Below are 22,893 nucleotides of genomic sequence, written 5' to 3' on the forward strand. Positions count from 1 at the left end.
GATCACAGCTCAAAGCCAGCTCAAGCAGCAAAGTCTCTGGGACTCTATCTCCAATTAGCCACTAAAAAGCTGGAAGTGGAGGTGTGAGAATGTCTGATTCTAGGATTAGGAGAGAGAATATGCAAAATAAAGACTACAACAAAGTAAAGGTTCAGAAAAAAAATAATGCTCAAGAAAAAAATTTTAATTAAAAAATTTATAAATTATTACAATTTCAAAATGCCCCATGTCAAAAAAACATAGAAGTCAATCTGAAAGGGTAGCTAATGACCAAAACTGTTCGGACACAAAATAAATAACATCTTATTAGACTATATCCCAGAGTATAAACATCCATGAGTTCATGCAGATATAAATAAATAAATAAGTGAAAGAGAAGAAATAAATCTCCCAAACCAGAGAATTCCAGGGCTGGGGGTGAAGCTCAGTTTAATATACATGAGAACCTGGGTTCAATACCCAGCTGAGAAAGAAAAAAAAATCCAAAAAGTTATATAGAGGCTTCCACTCTCAAGGAAAAGAACTTTTTCCTACCTCTAAAAAGTACAAGCAACTCTGAGAAAAAGAAACACAACCTCTGGCATAACTACCTATGAAGAAAAAAAATGAAAGGCATTTCTAAAGGTGAGAAATAAGTGTATCAGTCACAAAAAAAATTATATATTTAGCTAACTTTAACACCATTGAACCTGGAAGGTAACACTTGCAGTTTGAAGACTTAGGCTGCACTGCTGGCATCTTCATTTATAATCTGGATTAAAATTTGGGCAAATTACTTAAATTCCCTCAGGCTCCAGTTATGCAGCAAAAATAAGACTGCTGGTCTAACTCTCAGTGGGGCTCAGCAGACTCAGGAGTAGTTTTAATTTTTGTAAAACACTAATAAAATATAGTAGAAATGTAACCATTATGATATTTATGTGCTGTAACAGTTACAAATTTAGTAGGGTCTCCAAAGTATCATTTTATGGTTTTTAGTACTCAAGTTCCAATGATAAACTGTCTTCCTTAAAATGATATGCAAGTTTCACCAAAGGGACTGTGTCCACCTTTTCCTAGACTGCCAACTACTGACTTTCTTCCTTTCGTGGCAAGAGGACTCCTTGAAAAAACTGGCTATCATACTCACTTTTAATGTTTAATGCTATAACCTCTATTTTATCTTCAATCTTACACAAACTTTTAAATGGTAGCAGCACATTGGGTCATTTATCACAACTTTTGAGTTTCTTCTTGTTTACACTTTAGGGCTGAGGCCATCTGTGTAGCAGTGACAAGAGCAGACCTAACACTCTGCCAGTGACACCACACCCTGTTTGCTGACGCACCGCACCCTTTCATTTATGAATAATAAAGTACCTAGTTATTACTTGTAAAAGTGGTATAGACAGGCAGCCGACTTTCAGTCTTCTGGGTTTTTTGTTTCTTTTTGCTAACCTCTAAAAAGGAAAACAAAAAACATGTGGCTTTTGTTTGGCAAAGAAATTAAAATTGAGATCCATATCTCTCAGTAGTTGAGTCAAAATTTAAATGAGGCCATATGAATTTTATACATGATGATCACAAAAGTGATAAATATCTTTTTCAGGTATATACTTAAGCCCTTTACACAATTTATATCATTTTACCATATTTTACTTAGGAATTCTAGGAGAAAGCTATATATAAAATAATTTTTACAACACAAGGAATTTTATCATGTGCAAAAAATTCTAAAACCTTGGAAAGAGACCACCATGAATAAAGATGCAGAGGAGTCAGTGAAGAAGGTTTGAAGACATAACAAATATAAACTGACACTGTAAGAAAAGTAAAAGACTAAGAGAAAGTATGTAGAAAATATCTGAAACCTGTGTAATAGCAAATAGCAGAATACTTAGGCTTTTTGTTTGCTCTTCGGGTTTTGGGTGAGAGAGAGAGAGAGAGAGAGAGAGAGAGAGAGAGAGAGAGAGAGAGAGAGAGAGAGAGAGAGAGAGAGTGTGTGTAGAAATAGACAACAGATTGTTACTTTTGGATTTTTTTTTGCTAACCTCTAAACAACATAAAACTGAGGATTTCATGCTTAGTAGGTAAGTGCTCTATCACTTGAGCAACCAACTCCAATCCTTTCCTTCCCCCTCCCTACCCCAAATAGGGATCTGTACTAACTGCCCTGGAACACAATCCTCCTACCTCAACCACCAGAGTAGCTGAGGCAAAGGCATGTGTCACCAGTTCTGTCTTGTTTTGGTCTGTTTTGTGCCAGTACTGAAGCTTAAACTCAAGGCCTCATGCTCTCATTTGGCTTTTCTGCTTATTGCTAGTATACTATCACCTTAGTTACATCTACAGTCCAGCTTTCTTGCTGGTTAACTGAAGATAGCTTCATCAACTTTTCTGCCCCAAGCTGGCTTCAAATAGTGATCCTCACATCTCAGGCTTCTGTATAGCTGATATTACAGGTGTGAGCCACTGTTGACAACTGATTGGTTTTTTTCAGTAGTACATACTAACTGAACAAAGAGGGTCTAGTTTTAACATTTCCACACATATATACAATGTATTCAAATCAACCTCACCCTTTTTTATCACTCTCATCATCCCAATCCCCTTTCTTAAAAACAATTGCAACAGATCCCACTCCTGGGCATTTATTCAAATGACCACAAATCAGGCCACACTAAAGCCACCAGCACAACCATGTTCATTAGGCAACAGATCCCACCCCTGGGCATTTATCCAAATGACCACAAAACAGGCCACACTAAAGTCACCAGCAAAACCATGTTCGTTACAGTATCGTTTACCACAGCCAAGCTAGGAATCAACCCAGATGCCCACTCAGTTGGCAAATGGATCAAGAAAATGTGTATCTATACAATGGAATTCTGTGCTTCCATCAGAAAGAATGACATTGCACCATTCATAAGGAAATAAAAAGACCTGGAAAAAATTATTCTAAGCGAAGTAAGGCAGACCAAAGAAACATAGGTTGCATGATTTCCCTCATCTGTAATAATTAGAATGTGCCCATTAATCTACAAGTAAAACAAATGTATAGGAAAAGAAAAGAAATTACACTTGGACATGATTAATTAACCAGGAGTCTAAACATTGAGACTCTAAACAGTGAGACCAAAGGGGGTATTCTTTAGAGATACCACAAGGGCTCAATAGTTATGTGCATATGATCATATAAAATGATGCTTATCAAAATGAACTCTAAGACATGGAAATAATTTTTTATTGTACTTTCTCTTTTTCCTTCTGTTTTTTTTTTCCATTTTGTTGCTGGTTTTGATTTCTGAACCTTTTGTCTTGTATGTAATTTTGTCTGATTTGGGGAGAATAAGGGGAAACATAGTAACTGTGAGACAGAGGGTGAACTAATTCCACAGTGATACTCACTAGACACTATGTTGGAAATGAACTATAAAACTTGATGGGGTGGTGGGGTTAGGAGGGAAAAAAACTGGGACAAAATGAGGGAGGGTTGACACTATTCAAAAAGAAAGGTACTCATTACCTGACTTATGTAACTGTAACCCCTTTGTACATCACCTTTACAATTGAAAAAAAAAAAAAAACTGCAACAGGTCCAAATATATTGCTTCCACCATATGTTTATCCTCATTCAACCTCTTTGTTAGTCTCTCCAATCCCCTAGCATTGGTACCCACACACTCCAACAGTCTGTTTTACTTTCCTGTTATTCATTTTTTTTCTTCTGGTGTTTATTACTTGTACCAAGGGGTTTCACTATGGTATTTCAGACGAGCATGTAATGTGGCTTAGAAGAACCCTCTACTATTTTCTTTTCTCTTTCCCTGCTCCCCCAATTCCCTATTAACCAATAGTTTTCACTGAGATTCCTTACACCAACTTTAGACATAGTTGCACTGAATTTTTAAAGTATTCACCCTTCATTTTTCTTCTTATCTCTTCCCTATTCATCATCCTCCTACATAATCCTAGTTAAAATCATGCATGTGTGTGTATGTGTGTACATATGTATATGTACACAAATGTTTGTCTTCAATCTAGCTTCCATATGAGTAAAAACATATTTGGCTTTTTGAGCGTGCCTTAGTATGATATCCAATTTTATCAAATTGTCTGAAAATTACAATATTTCATTTTTCTTTATAGCTAGTTGACTTGAGCTAGGATCTTGCTAACTTTTTCCCAGGCTGGTCTTGAACAGAAATCCCCGTCTCTGTCTCCTAGGTAGCAGGGATTACTGGTATGAACTACTATGTCCAGCCCAAGAGTTCTTTAAAAAAGTCAAATCTGAACTCCTACCTTTCCCTTAGGAAATTTCCTTTGTGTGTGAGTGTCCTATTGGTTCTGTTTCTCGTGTGTGTGTGTGTGTGTGTGTGTGTCTGTGTGTGTGTGTGTCTGTGTGTGTGTGTGCGCGCGAGCGCGCGCGCCCGATTGGTTCTGTTTCTCTAGAAAGCCTGCATGTTAACATAGCATACTTAGTGAACCAGCAATTTGACTGCTAAAATTATCCAACTGAAATGTTCATACTTGTACACAAAGATCCATGTTCACTTTAATAGCAAAAGTTACCTGTCCATCTACAGGTAAGTAATTAAATTACTTTAAATACAGACTATAAAATATCATGCAAGTAGCCGAGTGTCGGTGGCTCAACATATAATCCTAGCTACTCAGAAGGATGAGATCTGAGGATCAAGGTTCAAAGCCAGCCCGGGCACGAAAGTCCATGAGACTCTGATCTCCAGTAAACCACCAGAAAACTGGAGGTGCCACTGTGGCTCAAGTGGTAGAGCACTCACCTTGAGCTGAAGAGCTGAAGAGCTGTGTTTTACTCACAAGAAAATGAGGAGCTACTGCAAAGTTTTGAACAGATAGTCTGATATTTTTCAAACAGATCATCAGGGCTAGGTCTATATATCAGAGGCGAAGTGCTTGCCTAGCATACATTGAGGCCTTGGGCTCAATATCCAGCAGTACAAAAATAAATTTCTGTATTGTGAAATAAATTGCAGGGACAGAAGGAGGAAAAAATAGGGAGAATGATGGAAGAAGTGACATTTACCAAAATGCACTGTATTCATAACCTGACTTATGGAATTGTAACCTCTTTGTATAACTACTTAATAATAAAATTAAATAAATAAACAAATTTCTGATATCATAATGAGTTATGGATAGAAAACAAAAGCAAAAAATGTATCTGTTAAAATACTAGTATAGCAATCCAGTCAAGAAATGATATAGCTCAACGATATTAAAAGCAGTAAAAAGTAGTCTGATTATGCAGTATGTATGTGGATACATGGCTCAGAGATACATATAATACATGTAAACCTAAGGTTTTTTTTGATTGGATGAGGGATATGAAAAAAAGGAAGGAATTAAGGATGGCCTAGAGTTTCTGTCTGAGCAAGAACAATAGAGTATTTCTATCCTTCAGATGAACGGCAACCACTGCCAGGAGACCTTAACATGTAATCCTAGTAACTCAAGAGGCTAATAACTGATGACTGAGGTTGAAGGTTCAAAGCCAGCCCAGGCAGGAAAGTCCATAAGACACTTATCTCCAATTAACTACCAAAGAAAAGGCCAAAGCTGTGTGCCCGGTGGCTCATGCCTGTAATCCTAGCTACTCAGGAGGCTGAGATCTGAGGATCACAGTTCAAAGCCAGCCTGGGCAAGGAAAGTCCATGAGACTCTTATCTCCAATAAACCACTCAAAATCCGGAAGTGGCGCTGTGGCTCAAGCGGTAGAGCGCTCGTCTTGAGCTGAAGAGCTGAGGGACAGCGCCCAAGCCTATAGTTCAAGCCCCACAACTGATTAAAGAAAGAGAGAAAGAGAGAAAGAAAGATAGAAAAGGCCAGAAGTGGAGCTATAATGGTAGAGCACTAGCCTTGAGGAAAAAAAAAAAAAATGCTCAAAGTCACACCAAAAAGTGGCAGTCATTAGACAGGACTCAGGTTCATCTGACCATACTCAATCACTATCCTATATTGCCTTATTTAGTTAAGGATTGTCAACACCTATAATTAATTGTACTGGTCTAACAATATAGTGTTGTTTAATATGAACTAATAAAAATTACTATAAGCTAGACCACTTATTTGCCAAATAAAAGTATTTATTTAGGTATATATTCTAATTCGTTTTAAGATATGAAGTGACCTTCATAACAAGAGGTTTAATATTGAATGGCATGGTTAACTGCCGCTAAAGACCATTATTACCACCTAAGAAGACAAGCTTGAGGAGCTATCTCAATATCTATTATACCAAATTTCTAATACTAGAAAGAGAAGCAAATGCACTATATGCTAAAGTGGAAAAAGAAAGAAACATGTGCATATTGAATCTCTAAGTAATCCATATCAAACTTTAATTTTCTTCTCTAATTTAAGTAAGAAGACCATGTGCTGTTCTCAGAATAGATCCTGATTTAAATTACAGAGTCAGACAAAACCAAGTATGGTTTTAATCATTGCTATTTAGGAGGCAGAGAAAAAAAAAGGAGGATTGTAATTGAAGGCCAAACCCAGCAAAAAACTGAGACCCTATCTCTAAAAACAAGGCAGGGGGACTGGAAAGGTAGCTTGGTGGTAGAATGCATGCATGCATGAGGCCTTGAGTTAGATTCTTCAGCACACATAAGCAAAAAAAGCCCAAAGTGGCACTGTGGCTCAAGTGGTAGAGCACTAGCCTTGAGCTGAAGAGCTAAGGTACAGCACCCAGGCACAAAGTTCAGGCCTCACAACCAACCAAAAAATAAAAATATAAAAATAAAAACAAGACAGGCATTGTGGCACCCACAAGCCACTCTGAAAAAGGTGGTTAGAGAATCTTGATCCAAGACTGGTCTGGGCAACAGCACAACACCCTATCTGAAAAGTAAAGTAAAAGAGTTGTGGATGTGGCTCAGGCAGTAGAACACCTGCTTCAGCAAGCCTGAAGCCCTAAATTCAAACCATACTTCCAAAATAAAGGAAAGAAATAAAACTTTTCACGCCATTTCAGAAGTATAGCCTAATTATAAATAAAATAAAATGAAGCCAGGACGTGGTGACTCATGCCTGTAATCCTAGCTACTCAGGAGGCTGAATCTGAGGATCTCATTTTTAAAATTTTTTTGTAGGGAGGGGTCAGTTGTGGGGCCTGTACTCTAGACCTGGGCGCTGTCTCTCATCTCAAGACTAGTGCTCTACAACTTGAGCCACAGCATCACTTCCAGCTTTTTCTACTTATATGGTGCTGAGGAATCAAACCCAGGGCCTAATGCATGCACTCTACCACTGAGCCACATTCCCAGCCCTGAGGATCTCATTTTGAAGCCAGCTCAGGCTGTAAAGTCCATGAAATGATTATCTCCAGTTAACTACCTTAAGAGCCAGAAGTGATGGAGTGCTAAACCTGAGCAAAAAAGTTTAGGGACAGAGCCCAAGCTCTGAGTTCAAGCCCAGGACTGACCCAAATAAATAAATAAAAGTAATGAAATACAATACAATACAATACACCCAGAGAGAAATAGGTTCAAACCAAATATTCTAGTTTATTAGATAACATTTAATAAGTAAACTTCTCTGAACTTTGGTCTTCTCATCAATAAAATAAGAATACGTGTAAATGCCTCTAACAGCGATTATGCATATACTAAATAAATAATGGAAATTAAGCATCTGTTTCATGTGTTAATCTCCATTAGTATTCCTCCTATGGTCTTCCTCTCCTAAAGTCCCTTTACTTGTGGTGTGCTGATCAATATTTAACTGGTTCACCCTGTGGCAAGCAGCCAGTCTTTAGCACTGGCTGATTTCTCTGGTGTCAATATCACAAATCTCATCATGGATGATCCAAAGCTATAAGCTTGAAGTTACTGAATGCAGAGTCTTAATGATATGTGTAATATCACACCATTACTCTCTATTCACTACTATTTTATTTTCTTCACAATGCTTTTACATTCTGAAATATAATCTTGTTTCATTGTAGGTATGTAGTCTCTTTCTCCTCTGGCAGGAATACAAGCACTATGAAAGTAGGCACGTTGGCCTTTGCTCTATCGTTATCTTCTACAAAGTCCAAGGAATTGAAAGTCACCCCAAATTAAGGAAACTGAAAAGTGCTCAAAAGAAGAAGACTAATCCAAACAAAATACTCAATCTCAATTTCAGTAGCACTGTTCCTTTTGTTTATAAAAAGAACAAATAAGATCAGTAACTACCAAGCTTAAAACAGAAGACTACTTCTGCCACCTCACCTAGCACAGTCAATAAAAATAAGCCAGGCAAGCACTTCCACACAAAAGACAATATTTATCGATGTCCAGATGGAACACCATGCTGACATAATCCAAGGCAACAATCTTACTATCCTAAACAGATAAGGCTGTTATTTTAGGATTACAGAAAGGAAAACAAATACTACCATGTATTATCACCTTTTAAAAAATTAATCCAGCTCATAGGAGCAGCCTCCCATACCTTGAATTTACTTTACCTGCATGAATTAACATCCGCAAACATTCTATAGAGTTGTGATAAGCTGCTTCATGAATTGGCATCCATCCCCTGTTATCAGCAACATCCACACACCGGCCCTTTTTGAGCAGTTTCTTTAAGACTTTAACATTGCCCTCCCTGGCAGCAAGTCCAACGGTAGAGCATGTGTCTGAGTAAGCCTCTGTAAAATCCATTCTTTTGACCAGCCTACAAAACAAGGTAGAAAGATAATACTATAGTCAATAATACTCCTAGAGATTAGCATATCACAGTAGGCCAGTCTAGCATCTCTCATATGACTAGAGAGAAATACAGTCATGCTACAGCCTCTAATTATAGTTAAGCCTAAACCTGAAAGTCCCTAAAGTATTCCTAAGAATATTGTTTATAATCTCAAGAGAATTTTAAATACTTCATCTTTCCTAGTCTGGAAATATTTGACGAGCTCTTTCCAGGTTTCTGCTACTGTTCACCAAAACGTACTCTTTGGAGCTCTGTTGATGAGAGAGTTTAACACCTCCAGTGAATCCCAATATATGCTGCATTATGCAGAAAGCGTCATTTAAGTATCAGCAGTGCTCAACTTCTACATATAACTTTCTACAGAAGACCCCAAAAAATGTTAACAACAACAGCAAAAAAAAAAAGAGTAAAAGGTGTTTACTAAGAAGAACAAAGCAGAGTAATTAAGTAGTCATCCTGGTTTTCCCAACACTGCTAGTCCTTTCCAGATGTTAACCATTCAGGTTCTCCACACTTGCTGAAACAGTCCCAATGAATGGATGTTCTGAAATCAACAAAGAGCTGCCACAAAGAGATGAGCCCAGCTTCCCTATACCAGCCCAGAATGTTCTTCACAGCAGTACTGCCCTCATCATCACTGTCATCTCCCTTTACAGCTCATTTCAAGTTCCCCTGAAGTCAGAGTTCAAGCTTTGAGTATAGCTTCAGGAAGGAGAGCTGTGGCTCAAAGTGGTAGAGCATTACCCTTTAGTGAAAAAGCAAAGGGATAAGAGCAAAGAGACCTGAGTCCAAGCCCCAGAAACAGAGTGTGCGCACGCGCACACACGCACGCGCGGACACACACACACACACACACACACACACACACACACACACGCACGCACGACAACTGAATGACACTGTGAAGCAAGTTGGGCTATAATCAAGTTTCTCAGGAAAACAGTTGTCTCTTACAGGACAAACTTTTTTAATAATGCTCCTATCACACATTTTCATTTTTCTAATCACCTTAAGAGGTACTAATTCCAGAACCAGGCATGGCTCAGCCTGTAATACTAGCTACTCAAAGGCTGAGATCCAAGGATCATGGTTTGAAGCCAACCAGGGCAGAAAAGTCTCTATGAGACTCTTATCTTCAATTAACCACACAAAAACTGGAAGTGGCACTGCAGCTGAAGTTATAGAGCAATAGCCTTGAGCACAAAGAGGCTCAGGGCCGACGCCTAGGCTGAGTTCAAGCACTACAGCCAACAACTACAAAAAAAAGGAGGTAGTAATTCAGGAAATGCCAACATATCTACTTCGGTAGAGGCAAGACTTTTTTCTAGAACCATATTCTAAGTAATTTATCCAAAAAAACAAAGACTTGAGAAAAGATATTTAAAATGTATATAAAACAATAAACTTAAAATTCATCATGATCATCGTTAATGAAGGTGACACTATTACTGCAAAAGTTCATTATTTATTTATATCAAGAGGATTGGTAGCCATTGATTATACTGATTAGATCAATAGATTCATTACTAGAGTATGTTAACTGTCAAACATTTAATTATACAATTAGTGGTGTAGATAAGCACCAACTATATGATCAGTAATGGAGAGTATACACAGATGACATTGATGATGACATAAATCCTATCTCAAGTTGTTTTCAGTCTCATAGGAATAATATATGTGACCCAAGATAAATGGAGAGTGCAATAAGAGCAGTACAGATTTAAGAGACATAAAAAATATTCAAGAAGTTGTTTCGGCTCAATAAAATATAAGAGTTGTACCTTACACAATAGGAAGGATTTTTTTAAAAAATTAGTCTTCCCTGGGGAGGATGCTGGCGGCAAAGTTTGAGGTCTTGAGTTCAAACCCTGATACCACTAAAGAAAAAAGAGCCTATGGGCAGAAAAGCAACCCTAGCTCTAAGCAAAAAAGTATAATGCTAGAGGTATCCTACCTGAGTTCAAATTATACTAAGATCCATTGTTAACAAAAAGAGCATGGTACTTAAACAAATCAGACACATAGGCTGATGGAATAGAAGAGAGCAGTCAGAAATAAACTCAAGTTACTTCATTCTCCAAATAGATGCCAAAGCAATTGGAAAAAACTACTTCTTCAATAAACAGTACTGGGGAAACAAACTGGATTTGCACTCATAGAAGACTGACAATAATTGCCCATCTCTCAACTTATACAAAAATAAACTCAAATTTATCAAATATCTTAATGTAAAACAGCTTTATTTCAACCCTACTATGTGGACTATTGGACTATTCATAAGATGTCTCCTTCACAAAAAGGCCTGTGCTCTAGACTAAAAGACAATCCACAGTCAAGCAAATGTAATTTATAAACATCAACTGAGAATTAAATAATGTGTGGCTCAGTAGTAAGAGTAGTTGCCTAGCATGCCTTGGGTTCAGTCCCCAGTATTGAAAAAGAAAACCTTCAACTAGATCCTGGATTTGAAGCAGGTAATTCTACAAAACAATTTTGAAATAATTAAGAAAACCCAAATATAGAATAGCTATTTGATGATGCAACTGTTATTAATTTTCTTAGATATGATAAAAAAAGCACTGGATATTAGGAGAATGTGTCCTTATTCCTCCATTCATGCACAAGTATTTAGCAATAAAATGCTCAAACACATGCAACTTTTTTCAAATACTTCAGAACTTTTAAAGTATCTACATAGAGAAAAAAGGAAAGCAATTGTAACAAAATATTAATCAATATTAATCATTGGGTATACATGGAGCATGAGGGCTGGGAAGGTGCCTAGTGGTAGAGTGCTTGCCTAGCATGCATGAGGCCCTGTGTTCGATTCCTCAGCACCACATAAACAGAAAAAGCTAGAAGTGGCACTGTGATTCAAGTGGTAGTGCACTAACCTTGAGCTGAAGAACTGAGGGACAGTGCCCAGGCCCAGAGTTCAAGCCCCACGCCAACAAAAAAATTTTTTAAAAAGAAAGAAATTTACACGGAGCGTGTATGAATGCCCATTATATTTCTAACCTTTCTGTATATTTGAAAGTTTTTTTTTAAAGGGAGAAAGGGAGAGTTACAGAAAATAACCATGCCAGGAATAGGAAACTACAACTTAAGGGAAAATAAGAAAAGTCTGGTTATCTTTAAACTTAAGATTTCCTTTTTAAAATACTAATAATACTTGGAACCTGAGTGTTTTAGCATTAGCTAAAAACACTGAAAATGATGAATAGAAGTCCTCAAGGATTTAATTTGGTTAAGAATTCACAAACATATACACAACCATGATAATCCAGGTGAGCTTCCTAAAGAATACTTTTGAGTGCCGGGCGCTGGTGGCTCACGCCTGTAATCCTAGCTACTCAGGAGGCTGAGATCTGAGGATCGCGGTTCAAAGCCAGCCGGGGCAGGAGAGACCGTGAGACTCCTATCTCCAATAAACCACCAGAAAACCGGAAGTGGCGCTGTAGCTCAAGTGGTAGAGCGCTCGCCTTGAGCTGAAGAGCTGAGGGACAGCTCCCAGGCCCAGAGTTCAAGCCCCACGACCGACAAAAAAAAAAAAAAAAAAAAGAATACTTTTGAGGGACTGCTCTAACCAGAAGATCTTAGCATTTATTAGGATGTTTGACTAATGAACGCTATAAAGGTTTTCCCCAAAAGATTTACATGTACACAATTCCAATTTTGTACACAATTTCAGTAGGCACCTCAATGAGCTTTGAAAAGAGCCATAGCCTTGCTCTTTTCTAAGTAAGCTACTGAGGGCACTAAAATATACACGGTTCTTCTTAGCATAAACTTTAACTGTGTAAACAATTTACGTTGGCATAACAGTTGCTTTTTTGTAAGACTTTCATTGTCAATTTTGTTTTATCTGAAAGGCAAACGACCGATTTTGAACCATATGGATTACATTAATTCCAGCTTCGGCTCCTTTGGATGCTGTTACATACGCGGGTATCCAATTTTCAAAACACAAAATGTCTTTCTACTCGCCAAGTGTGGTGCCAAGTGTGACCTACCTACACTGCACTGGCCAAGACTCCGGGCTCACCCTCCCCACCCCTCCCGTTAGCCGGGGGGAGGGGGAGGGGGCGGGTAAAAGTTTCAACTTGGGAGTCCCGGCCCTCCGAAAAGCATTGTGGGAATTGTAGTCCTCGGCACGAGCACACTAGAGGAAGTTTACCGATTTACCGAGGCTGCAGAAAAATCAGCTAGTTGGTACACAGAAGGTCAACGATCCTTTCAAACAAGGAAATGAAGCAATGCTGACTCAAAGGGCGTGGGAAACGTTCCTGGACTACAACCCCAGTGTGCTTTGCGCCCCGAGCAGCGGCGCAGTCATCGCGCCTGCGCCCCGAGCAGCCGGTTAAGTACGTCGGGGAGGCTGCAGTCCCGGCGGCGCAGGGAGACCCCGGCAGAGGGGCTGCCGCCGCGGGACCCAGAGGCTCCGGCAAGATGTGGGTGTTTGGTTACGGTTCCCTGATCTGGAAGGTAGACTTCCCCTACCAGGACAAGCTGGTTGGGTACATCACAGACTACAGCAGGCGCTTCTGGCAAGGCAGCACTGACCACCGCGGGGTCCCGGGCAAGGTAAGGAGCCCGCAGGGCCCCCACGCCGCCCACCGCGCCGCTCCCAATCCGGACCCCACCCCAAGGCTTCCCTGAGGCCACACACCTACACCTGCTTCTTCCTCAGCCCCACCTCTGTCCCAGACCTGGGCGCCCCCTAAAACTGCTGAAGATGCTGCCGGTCAGTTTCTAGAGGCGGCAAAACCCCGCGGCCACAAACACACTAGGTTTGACCACCCTGAAAAAAACGGGGAAGGGGAGCGAATTTCACGCCACCACGAAAATGCAGTAGTACCACTCACCCTGAAAACAGTGAGCAGTTAAACGTGGTGGCATTTCTGCATTCTGCCAGACTCCCTGGCTTAAATCTAAACGCGCTTGTAGTTTCTAGTTTGTCTTTCCAACGACTGTATGAAATGACGCCTAAAACCACGTAAGAATTAGTTCTCAAAATCATCTCTGGTTATTAAGCTTATTTTGACTAGTTTGGTTATCAAGTACTGGTAAAGTTAACTTGGTTATATGAAAAACAGCCCTAAACTCGTATTGCTTTAATATTTCTTCCTCAGTAGTTCTCCTAAATTATAAATGTTTAATATAAATTACTGGACCTATTTTTCACTGTCATCCATTATATTACTTTAAATACAAAAGCATTCATTTCTATATATGCATTCTGAGAATTAGTAGCGGCTAAATAGCTATGCAAATCAGCCTTGTATTGGCTGATCTACCTGAATAAAACTAAATTTGGAGTAAGTAGTAACTGAATTTGGCCACTTGTTTTGGTTAGCCTCCTAATCTTTGGGGAATAAAACATTGTTATATTTCTTATTCTCTAAAATATTTTTGAAAATGTATGTGAGCTTGATTGCTGTTTTTAAGAGATATTATATTGACCCAAAATCACAGTATCTAAAATACTGGAGATCAGATACACAATATTTACAATACTGGAAATCAGAAATAAGAAGAGAGTAGGGTTAATTACAAAGAAATCCCTACAGTTGTGGAAAGGGTAAGAGATCAAGGTTCAAATAGTATGCACATGGGACTGAAATAATGGGAAGTGGGGACAGAGTTAGAAAACATTCTACCTCAACTAGAGTTGGCCAAGTAAGAATTTAATTCTAGCTGAGCACTGGTGGCTCATCCCTGTAATCCAGGCTACTCAGGAGGCTGAGATGTGAGGATCGTGATTCAAAGCCAGCCTGGGAAAAGGAAAGTTTGAGACTCTTACCTCCAATTAACCACTCAAACACCAGAAGTGGAGCTATGGCTAAAAGTAGTAGAGTGCTAGTCTTGAGCAAAAGAGCTCAGGGACAGTACCCAGGCCCTTGAGTTCAAGCCCCACAACCAACACCCACACCACCACCCCCCCAAAAAAAGTAACATAAAATATCTTTTGAGTTTCAGTTTTGAGAAGATCATTTTAAATTTCCACTGAAGAGGAAGTCTTAGCCCAGGCTCCCACTTTAATAACCAAGTATCAAATAGGTACATGTGGTTATAATAGCATATTTTACAACTCCCAACTAAAATGTACAATGTATTATACAGCAAGTCAAGATATGTATACTTCACACAGGCTGATGATAAAAAAAAAAAAACTCAGTACAGTAGTTCATTATTCTTTTGTTTTTGGATAGTGGTGGGGCTTGAACTCTGGGCCTACAGTTGTCCCTGAGCTCTTCAGCTCAAGGCAAGAGCTCTACTACTTGAGCCATAGCACCACTTTCAGTTTTCTGGTGGTTAACTGGAGATAAGAGTCTCACAGACTTTTCTGCCCTGGCTGGCTTTGAACTACGATTCTCAGATCTCAGCCTCCTTAGTTGCTAGGATTATAGGCATGAGCCACCAGCGCCTGGCTCATTATGCTTTAAAAGGAAGAGAGACCTTGTATACTACTTAAAAGACCACTGGGAGGAAGGGATTATCTCCTTGTAGTTAAGTTTATTGAAATATAAGAAGGGAAAGATGGAAGAGAATGGCATTGCCAACCACTTTAAACCTTTTACTTTAGAAATACATGCTAGTAAATTAAAGGAAAATCCAAATACTAAACATCTTTTTAATAGTATTCTAGTTAAGGAAGAAGAAAAAAACCTAGCTGGGCTCAGTGGCTCACACCTGTAATCCTACCTACTCAGAAGCTGAGCAAAAAGCCAAAAGAAGAGGTATGGCTGAATTGGTACAACACCAATCTTGAGCAAAAATGACAAGAACACAAGGCCCTGAGTTTAAGCCCCAGAAGAAGCAAGCAAAAACAAAAAAAATCTTAAGAGGTCTTCTCAACCAGTAGCTGGGCACAGTGTTTCATGCCTGAAATCCTAATTACATGGAAGACTAAGATAAGGAGAATAATGGTACATCAGGATAGCATCAGAAAAAAGTTCCTAAGACTCCATCTCAGTGGAAGATTCAGGGCAAGATGGCATGCACCTGCTATCCCAGCTACTGCAGAAATAAAATAGGATGATCAAGATCCAGACACAAGATAGGGGATCACCACCCTATCTAAAACTATCCAGTGCAAAACAAAAGACTTCAAGTGTTGGACTGAGTCCCAGTGGCTCACACCTGTAATCCTAGCTACTCAGGAGGCTGAGATCTGAGGATCATGGTTCAAAGCCACCCGCAAGAAAGTCTATGAACCTGGTTTGGGTTGTTTTTTTTTTTTTTTTCTTTTTTTGGTGCCTTGAACCCAGGGCCTGGGTGCTGTCCTTGAGCTTTTGTGTTCAAGGCTAGTGCTCTACCACTTTAAGCCACAACACCATTTCTAGCTTTTTTTGGTAGTTAATTGGACATAAGAATCTCGTGCACTTTACTGACCAGGCTGGCTTTGAACCACAATCCTCAGATCTCAGTTCCTGAGTAGTTAGAATTACAGGCAAGAGCCACCAATGCCTGACCCAAGACTTTCATCCCCATTTGTCTACTAAAAAGCCAGAAGTGGAGCTATGGCTCAGATGGTAGAGTGCTAGCCTTGTGCAAAAAAGCTCAGAAATTGTGCTCAGACCCTGAGTTCAAGCCCCAAGATTAGTACACATACCAACAAAAAAAAAAAAACCATGGGCATTAGTGGTAAAGTCCCTGCCGAGCAAGAGTGTATGGCCTTGAGTTCAAACCAGGTACCACCCAAAAAAAAAAAAAATCATTTTTACTTCATTTTTTTTAATGGTACCAGGGATCAAACCCAGAGTGTTGCACCTCCTAGGCAAGCACTTTGCCATGTAGCTACATCCCAGACCTACTTCACATTTTTATTAAAGTAGATTTGGATCACCAGCCTTATGTAAATGTTACATATCCAACAAAACAACAAAATGTTTCAGAAAGATCCCTGAAGTCGGTATAACTTCAGATATTGAGGACACGAATCATGTTTTCACAACAGCCAGTACCCCAGTTAGTCATCAGAAAAACCTCATCTTTTTTATACAAAAATGCAAAGTGTTAGTCTCATTTCCACATAGTGCAGTGGGCAAAATACTGAACCTACTTGATTTCTTAAATTATGCTTGCTAATTTTTAGCTTTGTTAAAGTTTAATTAAGCATCTAGTTATTGCAAAACTGATAGTTTCTCTCTAAAATAACCATCTTATTTAAATGTGAAGGTTTTCCCTACAAGTGGAATATATTACAAGTTCATAAAAAGGAAACAGTTTACTATTAGACAATTGGGAACATTTACTAAATCCCTAAGTTTCCAGACAGAGACATTACTCATTGAAAACACCCATCTGACTCATTTCATATCCTCCAATCCCAATCATCTTAGAAAAACCTCTGGTAAGTATCATTGCCCCTCCCCCCAAAAAATTCATTAAGTGCAGTTACAAATTTATATTTATTTTTGAGTCAAAGAGCTTATAAGTAAATTTACCAGTAGTCCCTATCCATATCATCTACCAGAAGTCACAGTATTCCTTTCGCTTCCATTAAAGTTACTCCCAGATATTCTTTTTTTCTGTCCCTCCTGCCCCCACCTACAACCAAGACATTTAATAATACTATTTTTTAAGAAGTTAAAACTGAGGACACAAAGCTCATAGAATTCACAAACTGTATAGACCATTGATAATGACAATGTGCCTTGTGAAGGTTAAAATGTGTTTGTGACGTTAACTAAGTATCACTATTCCACAATACTGTGAAATATGTGAAATTTATGTAATCACCTAATCTAAGTTAAAAAAAAATAAGAGAAGGAATGGGTTAGGAGTGATGGGTGACAATGTTGTCAGACAACTTGTATTCATATACTGTTTTGTAGAATGGGAACTTCTTTATACAACTACTTAAAGATAATAATTAAAGGCTGGGAAGGTGGCCCAGTGGTAAAGCACTCGCCTTGCAAGCCTGAGGCCCTGGGTTCGATTCCTCAACACCACATAAGAAAAAAAAGCCGGAAGTGGTGTTGTGGTAGAGCGCTAGCCTTGAGCTGAAGAGCTGAGGGACAGCGCCCAGGCCCACGACCAGACCTCAAAGATAATAATTTAAAAAAAAAAAACAAAAACAAAACAGGATACCTATCAAACTAAAATACTTGGTAAGGACTACTAGGGAAATAAATAAAATTATCAGTGAGAGTTTAGGTGGAGCTACTAAGTCTTCCTGGAGAATGAGCCAAAACTTTATGGAGGAAATGGCCTGATATGCCAGGTAAACAAAGAGGGTGGGACTGCACACAGTACATTAGTATATTCAAAGATAGAAATGTTTGTAGGGGTTAAAAGTCATTCAATACATCCTGGAGGGCAAAGTGGGAAGAAATGAAGCTTGTAGTTAAGTTATGCTAAGGAATTTTCATTTTACGCGGTACACTATCAAATATTAAAATTCCTAATCCAGATAGAAATTCTGAAGCCAGCAGAATACAGACTAGAGGGAAGCAAATTAGAGACAAGGCAAAGAAATCTCCAAAAGGTGATTAAAGGATAAAGAGGAACCAGACCGAAGGCACTCAGAACTAAGTCAAGAAAGCTCATGCTTGTAATCCTAGCTTCTCAGGAGGCTCAGGTCTGAGGTCCTGGTTGAAATCCAGCCTCAGCAGAAAAGTCTGAAAGACATTTTTCTGTATGCCATTCCTAAGGCTTGAACTCAGGGCCAGGACACTATCCCTGAACTATTTCGCTCAAGGCTAGTGATCTACCCCTTTGAGCCACAGCTCCACTTATAGCCTTCTTGGTAGTTTTAGTGGAAGTAAGAGTCTCCCAGGCTTTACTGCCCAAACTGGCTTCAAACAGAATCCTCAGATATCATACTCCTGAGTTGCTAGTATTACAGGCATGAGCCACCAGTGCCTGGCAAAAATAAGCATTTTTTTTTAAAGTGTTTCTTAGAGCAAATATGGTTAGTTTTATTCCATGTCAATAATGAGTTGATAGTAATGTTTACTTGTTTACTGAATTTTAATTCAGTATTTTTTTAACCTTTTTCAAAACAGCCTGGAAGAGTCGTGACTCTTGTTGAAGATCCTGGGGTATGATATAATTGTTCTTTACATAGGATTTATTATTCAGGGCTTATTTTTTGTTTGTTGTTTTTCAGTTTTAACCAATGAAATTTATTTTGTCTTGTTTTTCATATTTGAGGGAAATAAGGCAAGAGGAAAAGTTAGAATGTAGAGTGCAAGGTAGCAATAAAGTATAACCAAATGACATGTAACATTATTTTTTAATAGTGTAATCAGGATATTATCAAATTTATGGCAGGCAGTCTCATTGTTGTGTTTTTAAAAATGTGTATGTTAAGAATTAATAGAGGGGCCGGGAAGGTGGCTCAGTGGTAGAGTGCTTGCCTTGCATGCCTGAGGCCCTGGGTTTGATTCCTCATAAGCAAAAAGAAAAAAGCCAGAAGTGGCGCTGTGGCTCAAATGGTAGAGTGCTAGCCTTGAGCTGAAGAGCTGAGGGACAGCGCCCAGGCCCAAAGTTCAGGACCCACGACCAGACCCAAAAAAAAAAAGAATTAATGGAATAGTTCTCATATAGTCAAACTACCACCAAAACTCAAGTCAGTCCCTGAACGCTTCACATTAGCTAGGAATCTAATATTTTCGTTAACCAAAAACTAAATAATTCTTACTTTCCATATTGCCTAATGTTATATAAAGCACTTGTGTTTCTTCCACAGATTTGGAGTTCCAGAACTCTTACTAAACTGACTTCTGTTCCTTAAATATTTTAATCATTTTTGTTCACACATAGATTTCAGTTGTTATATTGTAAAATTGAAGGTTTCTCTTTGGGAACAACTTTGTATAAAAATCAAGCAGTGCCAGAAACACTAGTGCTCTCTGTGTTCTTGGTACTCGGAGGCAAGATTTGAATGGCAAGTTAGAGACTAGCCAGGCCAGCAAGACCCTGTCTCGTTTAAAAAAAAAAAAAAAGATAGTAAAACAGATTATATTAATGTATTTTAAAATGCTTTCAACAATGAGAAGTACAAGTTGTCATGTCCAAAATGAACTTTACAACTTGCGGGGGGGGGGGGGGGGAGGGGGGGGGGGAGGGGGGGGATTGGAGGGGGAGGATGGGAAGGGTAAACAAAAACAAAGGAGGAGGCTACAATGCTTGATAAGAAATGTACTCACTATCTTGCCCATGTAATTGTAACCCCTCTGTACAGTATTTTCACAACAAAAAAAAAAAAGAATTTACACTACAAAAAAAATCAATAGAGGATTATTGGCTCATGTGTATAATCCTAGCTACTCAGGAGGCTAAGATCTGAGAGTCATGGTTGGAAGCCAGTCAGGGCCAAGAAAGTAAGTCCATGAGACTCATATCTCCAATAAATTACCAAAAAAGCTGAATGTGGAGTTGTGACTCAAGTGTCAGCCTTGAGCAAAAGAAACTCAGAGAAAAGCACCTTGACCCTGAGTTCAAGCCCCAGGCACAGCTATTTAAAAAAGAAAAAAAGGACTCCAAACAGGTAACTAGAACTTCAAATTGACAATAAATAAATAGTACTTTGTCCCTACAGAATTTCTTTTTTTTTTTTTTTTTTTGTCAGTCGTGGGGCTTGAACTCTGTCTGGGCCTGGGCTCTTCAGCTCAAGGCAAGTGCTCTTCCACTTGAGCCACAGCACCACTTCCAGTTTTCTGAGCGACTTACTGGAGATAAGAGTCTCACGGACTTCCGTGCCCAGGCTGGCTTTGAACCTCGATCCTCAGATCTCAGCCTCCTGAGTAGCTAGAATTACAGGCATGAGCCACTGGCGCCCAGCCTACAGGCTTTCTTAATACCAAATAAAAACCTAGTATCTTAAATTTCAGTCTTTGTTGTTTGTATGGTTTTTTGTTTGTTTGTTTGTTTGAGACAGGGTCTTACTGTATAGGTAGCCAAAGCTGGTCTAGAATGGGCAATTTTCCTGCTCCTTCTTGCAAAGTGATATAATCACACCATTACTTTGGAAAGGGGTGGGGGATTAACTTAAAAACTTGTTGAAAGATAAATAGCATACTCTTGTTTGTGATACAAATAGCTTATTCAAAATAAAGGCTTCCTTTATGCTTAGTACCTCTTCAGTACATCTTAAGTGAGGCAGAACTTAAAATTGGCTTCTAAGACCACACATGTTATCTTAGGTCATAACATATCTTCACCTATTCTGACTAGCCTTGTAAACACTAAATAGTATTTCTTTTCATTTTTCAACAGGGTTGTGTATGGGGTGTTGCTTATAAACTGCCAGTAGGAAAAGAAGAAGAAGTAAAAACATACCTTGACTTCAGAGAGAAAGGAGGCTACAGAACCATAACAGTGATCTTTTATCCAAAAGATCCCACAACAAAACCATTCAGTGTGTTGCTATATATTGGAACCTGTGATAATCCTAATTATCTTGGTCCTGCACCTCTTGAAGACATTGCTGAACAAATTTTTAATGCAGCTGGTCCAAGTGGAAGAAATACAGAATATCTTTTTGAACTTGCAAATTCTATCAGAAACCTTGTGCCAGAAGATGCAGATGAACATCTTTTCTCTTTGGAAAAATTAGTAAAGGAACGTTTAGAAGAAAAATAGAACCTTAATTACTTACAAAGACCTAGTCATTGATTTTTCCAAATTAGCAGAGCTTTTAGTCTTCAGAGAGTAACTTCAGTGCATTATGGCAGTGTGTTTTGGAAATGTGTTTACTACATGAAGATAATACTATTTTAAATAGTGTAGTCAGAATATCATCAAATTTGCAGTTTAACTGCAAGTGTCCAGAAACATATACTCCGAAGACTGAAGAATACAGAAAGGAGAAATTCAAGTTTTAATAGCATAATGATTTCCTACCTATAAGATATTGAACACTTGCTCATTAGAAGTGAGTTCTTTAGAAATAGTCTCTATTCAGTTTTTATCAGAGTAAAAATCCTATTGTTTCATCTCACAATACTATTTTAAAGGTGTAGAGAATTAAACCAAAGTCAATACATACAATAAAATTACACCTTCAATATATTCCTATAAAATCATTCTGTAACCATGACTTAAAATATACAAGCTTAAAATAATGTGTGAATCAAATACACGGTAATATAGATAAAATTTGAACCTTAATTGTGAATTTCTTTATTATTCAGGAATTAAATGAGACTCAAATTCAGGCCAAAAGCAGTTGACTTTTAGCTGGGTAATCACACCGTTCTGGAGATGGAGACAGGAGGATCTTGAGACCAGCCTGGAATACATAGCAATTCCCTGTCTCAAAAAAAATTTTTTAATACACTTGCTTTTTGAATATAAGATTTTCCTTGAAAGTATAATGTGTTATACATCTCCTTTTTGAAAAAAATACACATTTTACTACATAGAAAGCAGTCATTAAGCTAAAGAACTCATATTACTCATTATAAAAATCACATCCACTAATGATAATGTCACTCACTTTGTATTTCTATTATAGTGAAACTGAAAAAAAGGCTTTCTGATAATTACAGATTAGTGGAAATGTACATAATAAAAGTTGTACTTGAAACAGCTTTTGGATTTAAATTTGTTGAAGTAGCATCACTTGATTATTTACTGCACATTTTTCATTGTTACCACTTGTCACCTAAATAAGAGTATCAACTGTTTATGCAGCTGCTAGTCAAGTAGGAAACTAATAATTAACTCCAGTTGAAACAGCCTTGTTTCACATTATAGCTGATTTCTTCAATTCATATTATTCATGTGTGGGTTTAATAATTCATTTTATTCATGTATGTTTTAAGTTACAACTTCTCAAACCCACACATGAACAATAATTAGCAAAGAAAATTAAACTGTCCTACATAGTAGAAAAGTTGTATTTTCTTATTTGGTTATTTTGGCAAGTCCTGGGGCTTTAACTCTGAGCCTGGGCATTGTCCCTGAGCTTCTTTTTCTCAAAGCTAACAGGCTACTACTTGAGCCACAGTGCCACTTACGGCTTTTTCGGTTTATGTGGTACTGAAGAATTGAACCCAGGGCTTCATTCATGGTAGGCAAGCACTCTGCCCCTAAGCCACATTCCCAGTCCTTTTTTTCCCTTTAAAAAAAAAAAAAAAGTTCCTTACTTAGTAATTTGCTCTGCTATGTAATTATTTTAAGTGTTTTCTAGAATTTTAAAGATTTAGGTCTTGGCAT

At 38.4% G+C, this 22,893-nt stretch overlaps 2 protein-coding genes across 8 annotated transcripts in view; one reads left to right on the forward strand and one right to left on the reverse strand.

Moving 5' to 3' along the window:
• The window catches only part of Asb3 (ankyrin repeat and SOCS box containing 3), a 138,346-nt gene that overhangs the window by 111,870 nt on the left and 3,583 nt on the right, over nucleotides 1-22,893 (reverse strand). For 5 of the 6 annotated variants that reach the window (XR_011372527.1, XM_070025625.1, XM_070025623.1 and 2 more), the window contains exon 2: nucleotides 8,474-8,682. Coding sequence is in view for 5 of the 6 variants with exons in the window: in XM_070025625.1 (XP_069881726.1) it covers nucleotides 8,474-8,669 (196 nt within the window). In the remaining variant the exon portion in view is untranslated. Of the gene's footprint in view, nucleotides 1-8,473; nucleotides 8,683-12,734; nucleotides 12,779-22,893 lie in introns of those variants that run through there. The other variant, XM_070025621.1, reaches the window with a different exon arrangement.
• On the forward strand, nucleotides 12,882-22,265 carry Chac2 (ChaC glutathione specific gamma-glutamylcyclotransferase 2). Of its 2 annotated transcripts, XM_070025612.1 has the most exons (3): nucleotides 12,883-13,305; nucleotides 18,735-18,770; nucleotides 20,950-22,265. In XM_070025612.1, exons 1-3 carry the CDS (start codon nucleotides 13,171-13,173, stop codon nucleotides 21,313-21,315), a joined length of 537 nt encoding a protein of 178 aa, XP_069881713.1. In that variant the 5' UTR covers nucleotides 12,883-13,170; the 3' UTR covers nucleotides 21,316-22,265. The 2 variants fall into 2 exon arrangements, with proteins under 2 accessions (XP_069881714.1, XP_069881713.1); XM_070025613.1 differs by lacking the exon at nucleotides 18,735-18,770 and having other exon boundaries at nucleotides 12,882-13,305.

The sequence above is a fragment of the Dipodomys merriami genome, unplaced genomic scaffold, assembly GCF_024711535.1.
Source record: "Dipodomys merriami isolate MVZ:Mamm:240054 unplaced genomic scaffold, mDipMer1.0.p SCAF_17, whole genome shotgun sequence".
NCBI classification, from domain to species: domain Eukaryota; kingdom Metazoa; phylum Chordata; class Mammalia; order Rodentia; family Heteromyidae; genus Dipodomys; species Dipodomys merriami.

Coding starts and splice junctions, on each gene's coding strand:
- Chac2 (XM_070025612.1), top strand. CDS start 13,171: ATGTGGGTGTTTGGTTACGGTTCCCTGATCTGGAAGGTAGACTTCCCC. Junction 13,306..18,734: donor ACCGCGGGGTCCCGGGCAAG/GTAAGGAGCCCG, acceptor TTTTCAAAACAG/CCTGGAAGAGTCGTGACTCT. Junction 18,771..20,949: donor CTCTTGTTGAAGATCCTGGG/GTATGATATAAT, acceptor ATTTTTCAACAG/GGTTGTGTATGGGGTGTTGC.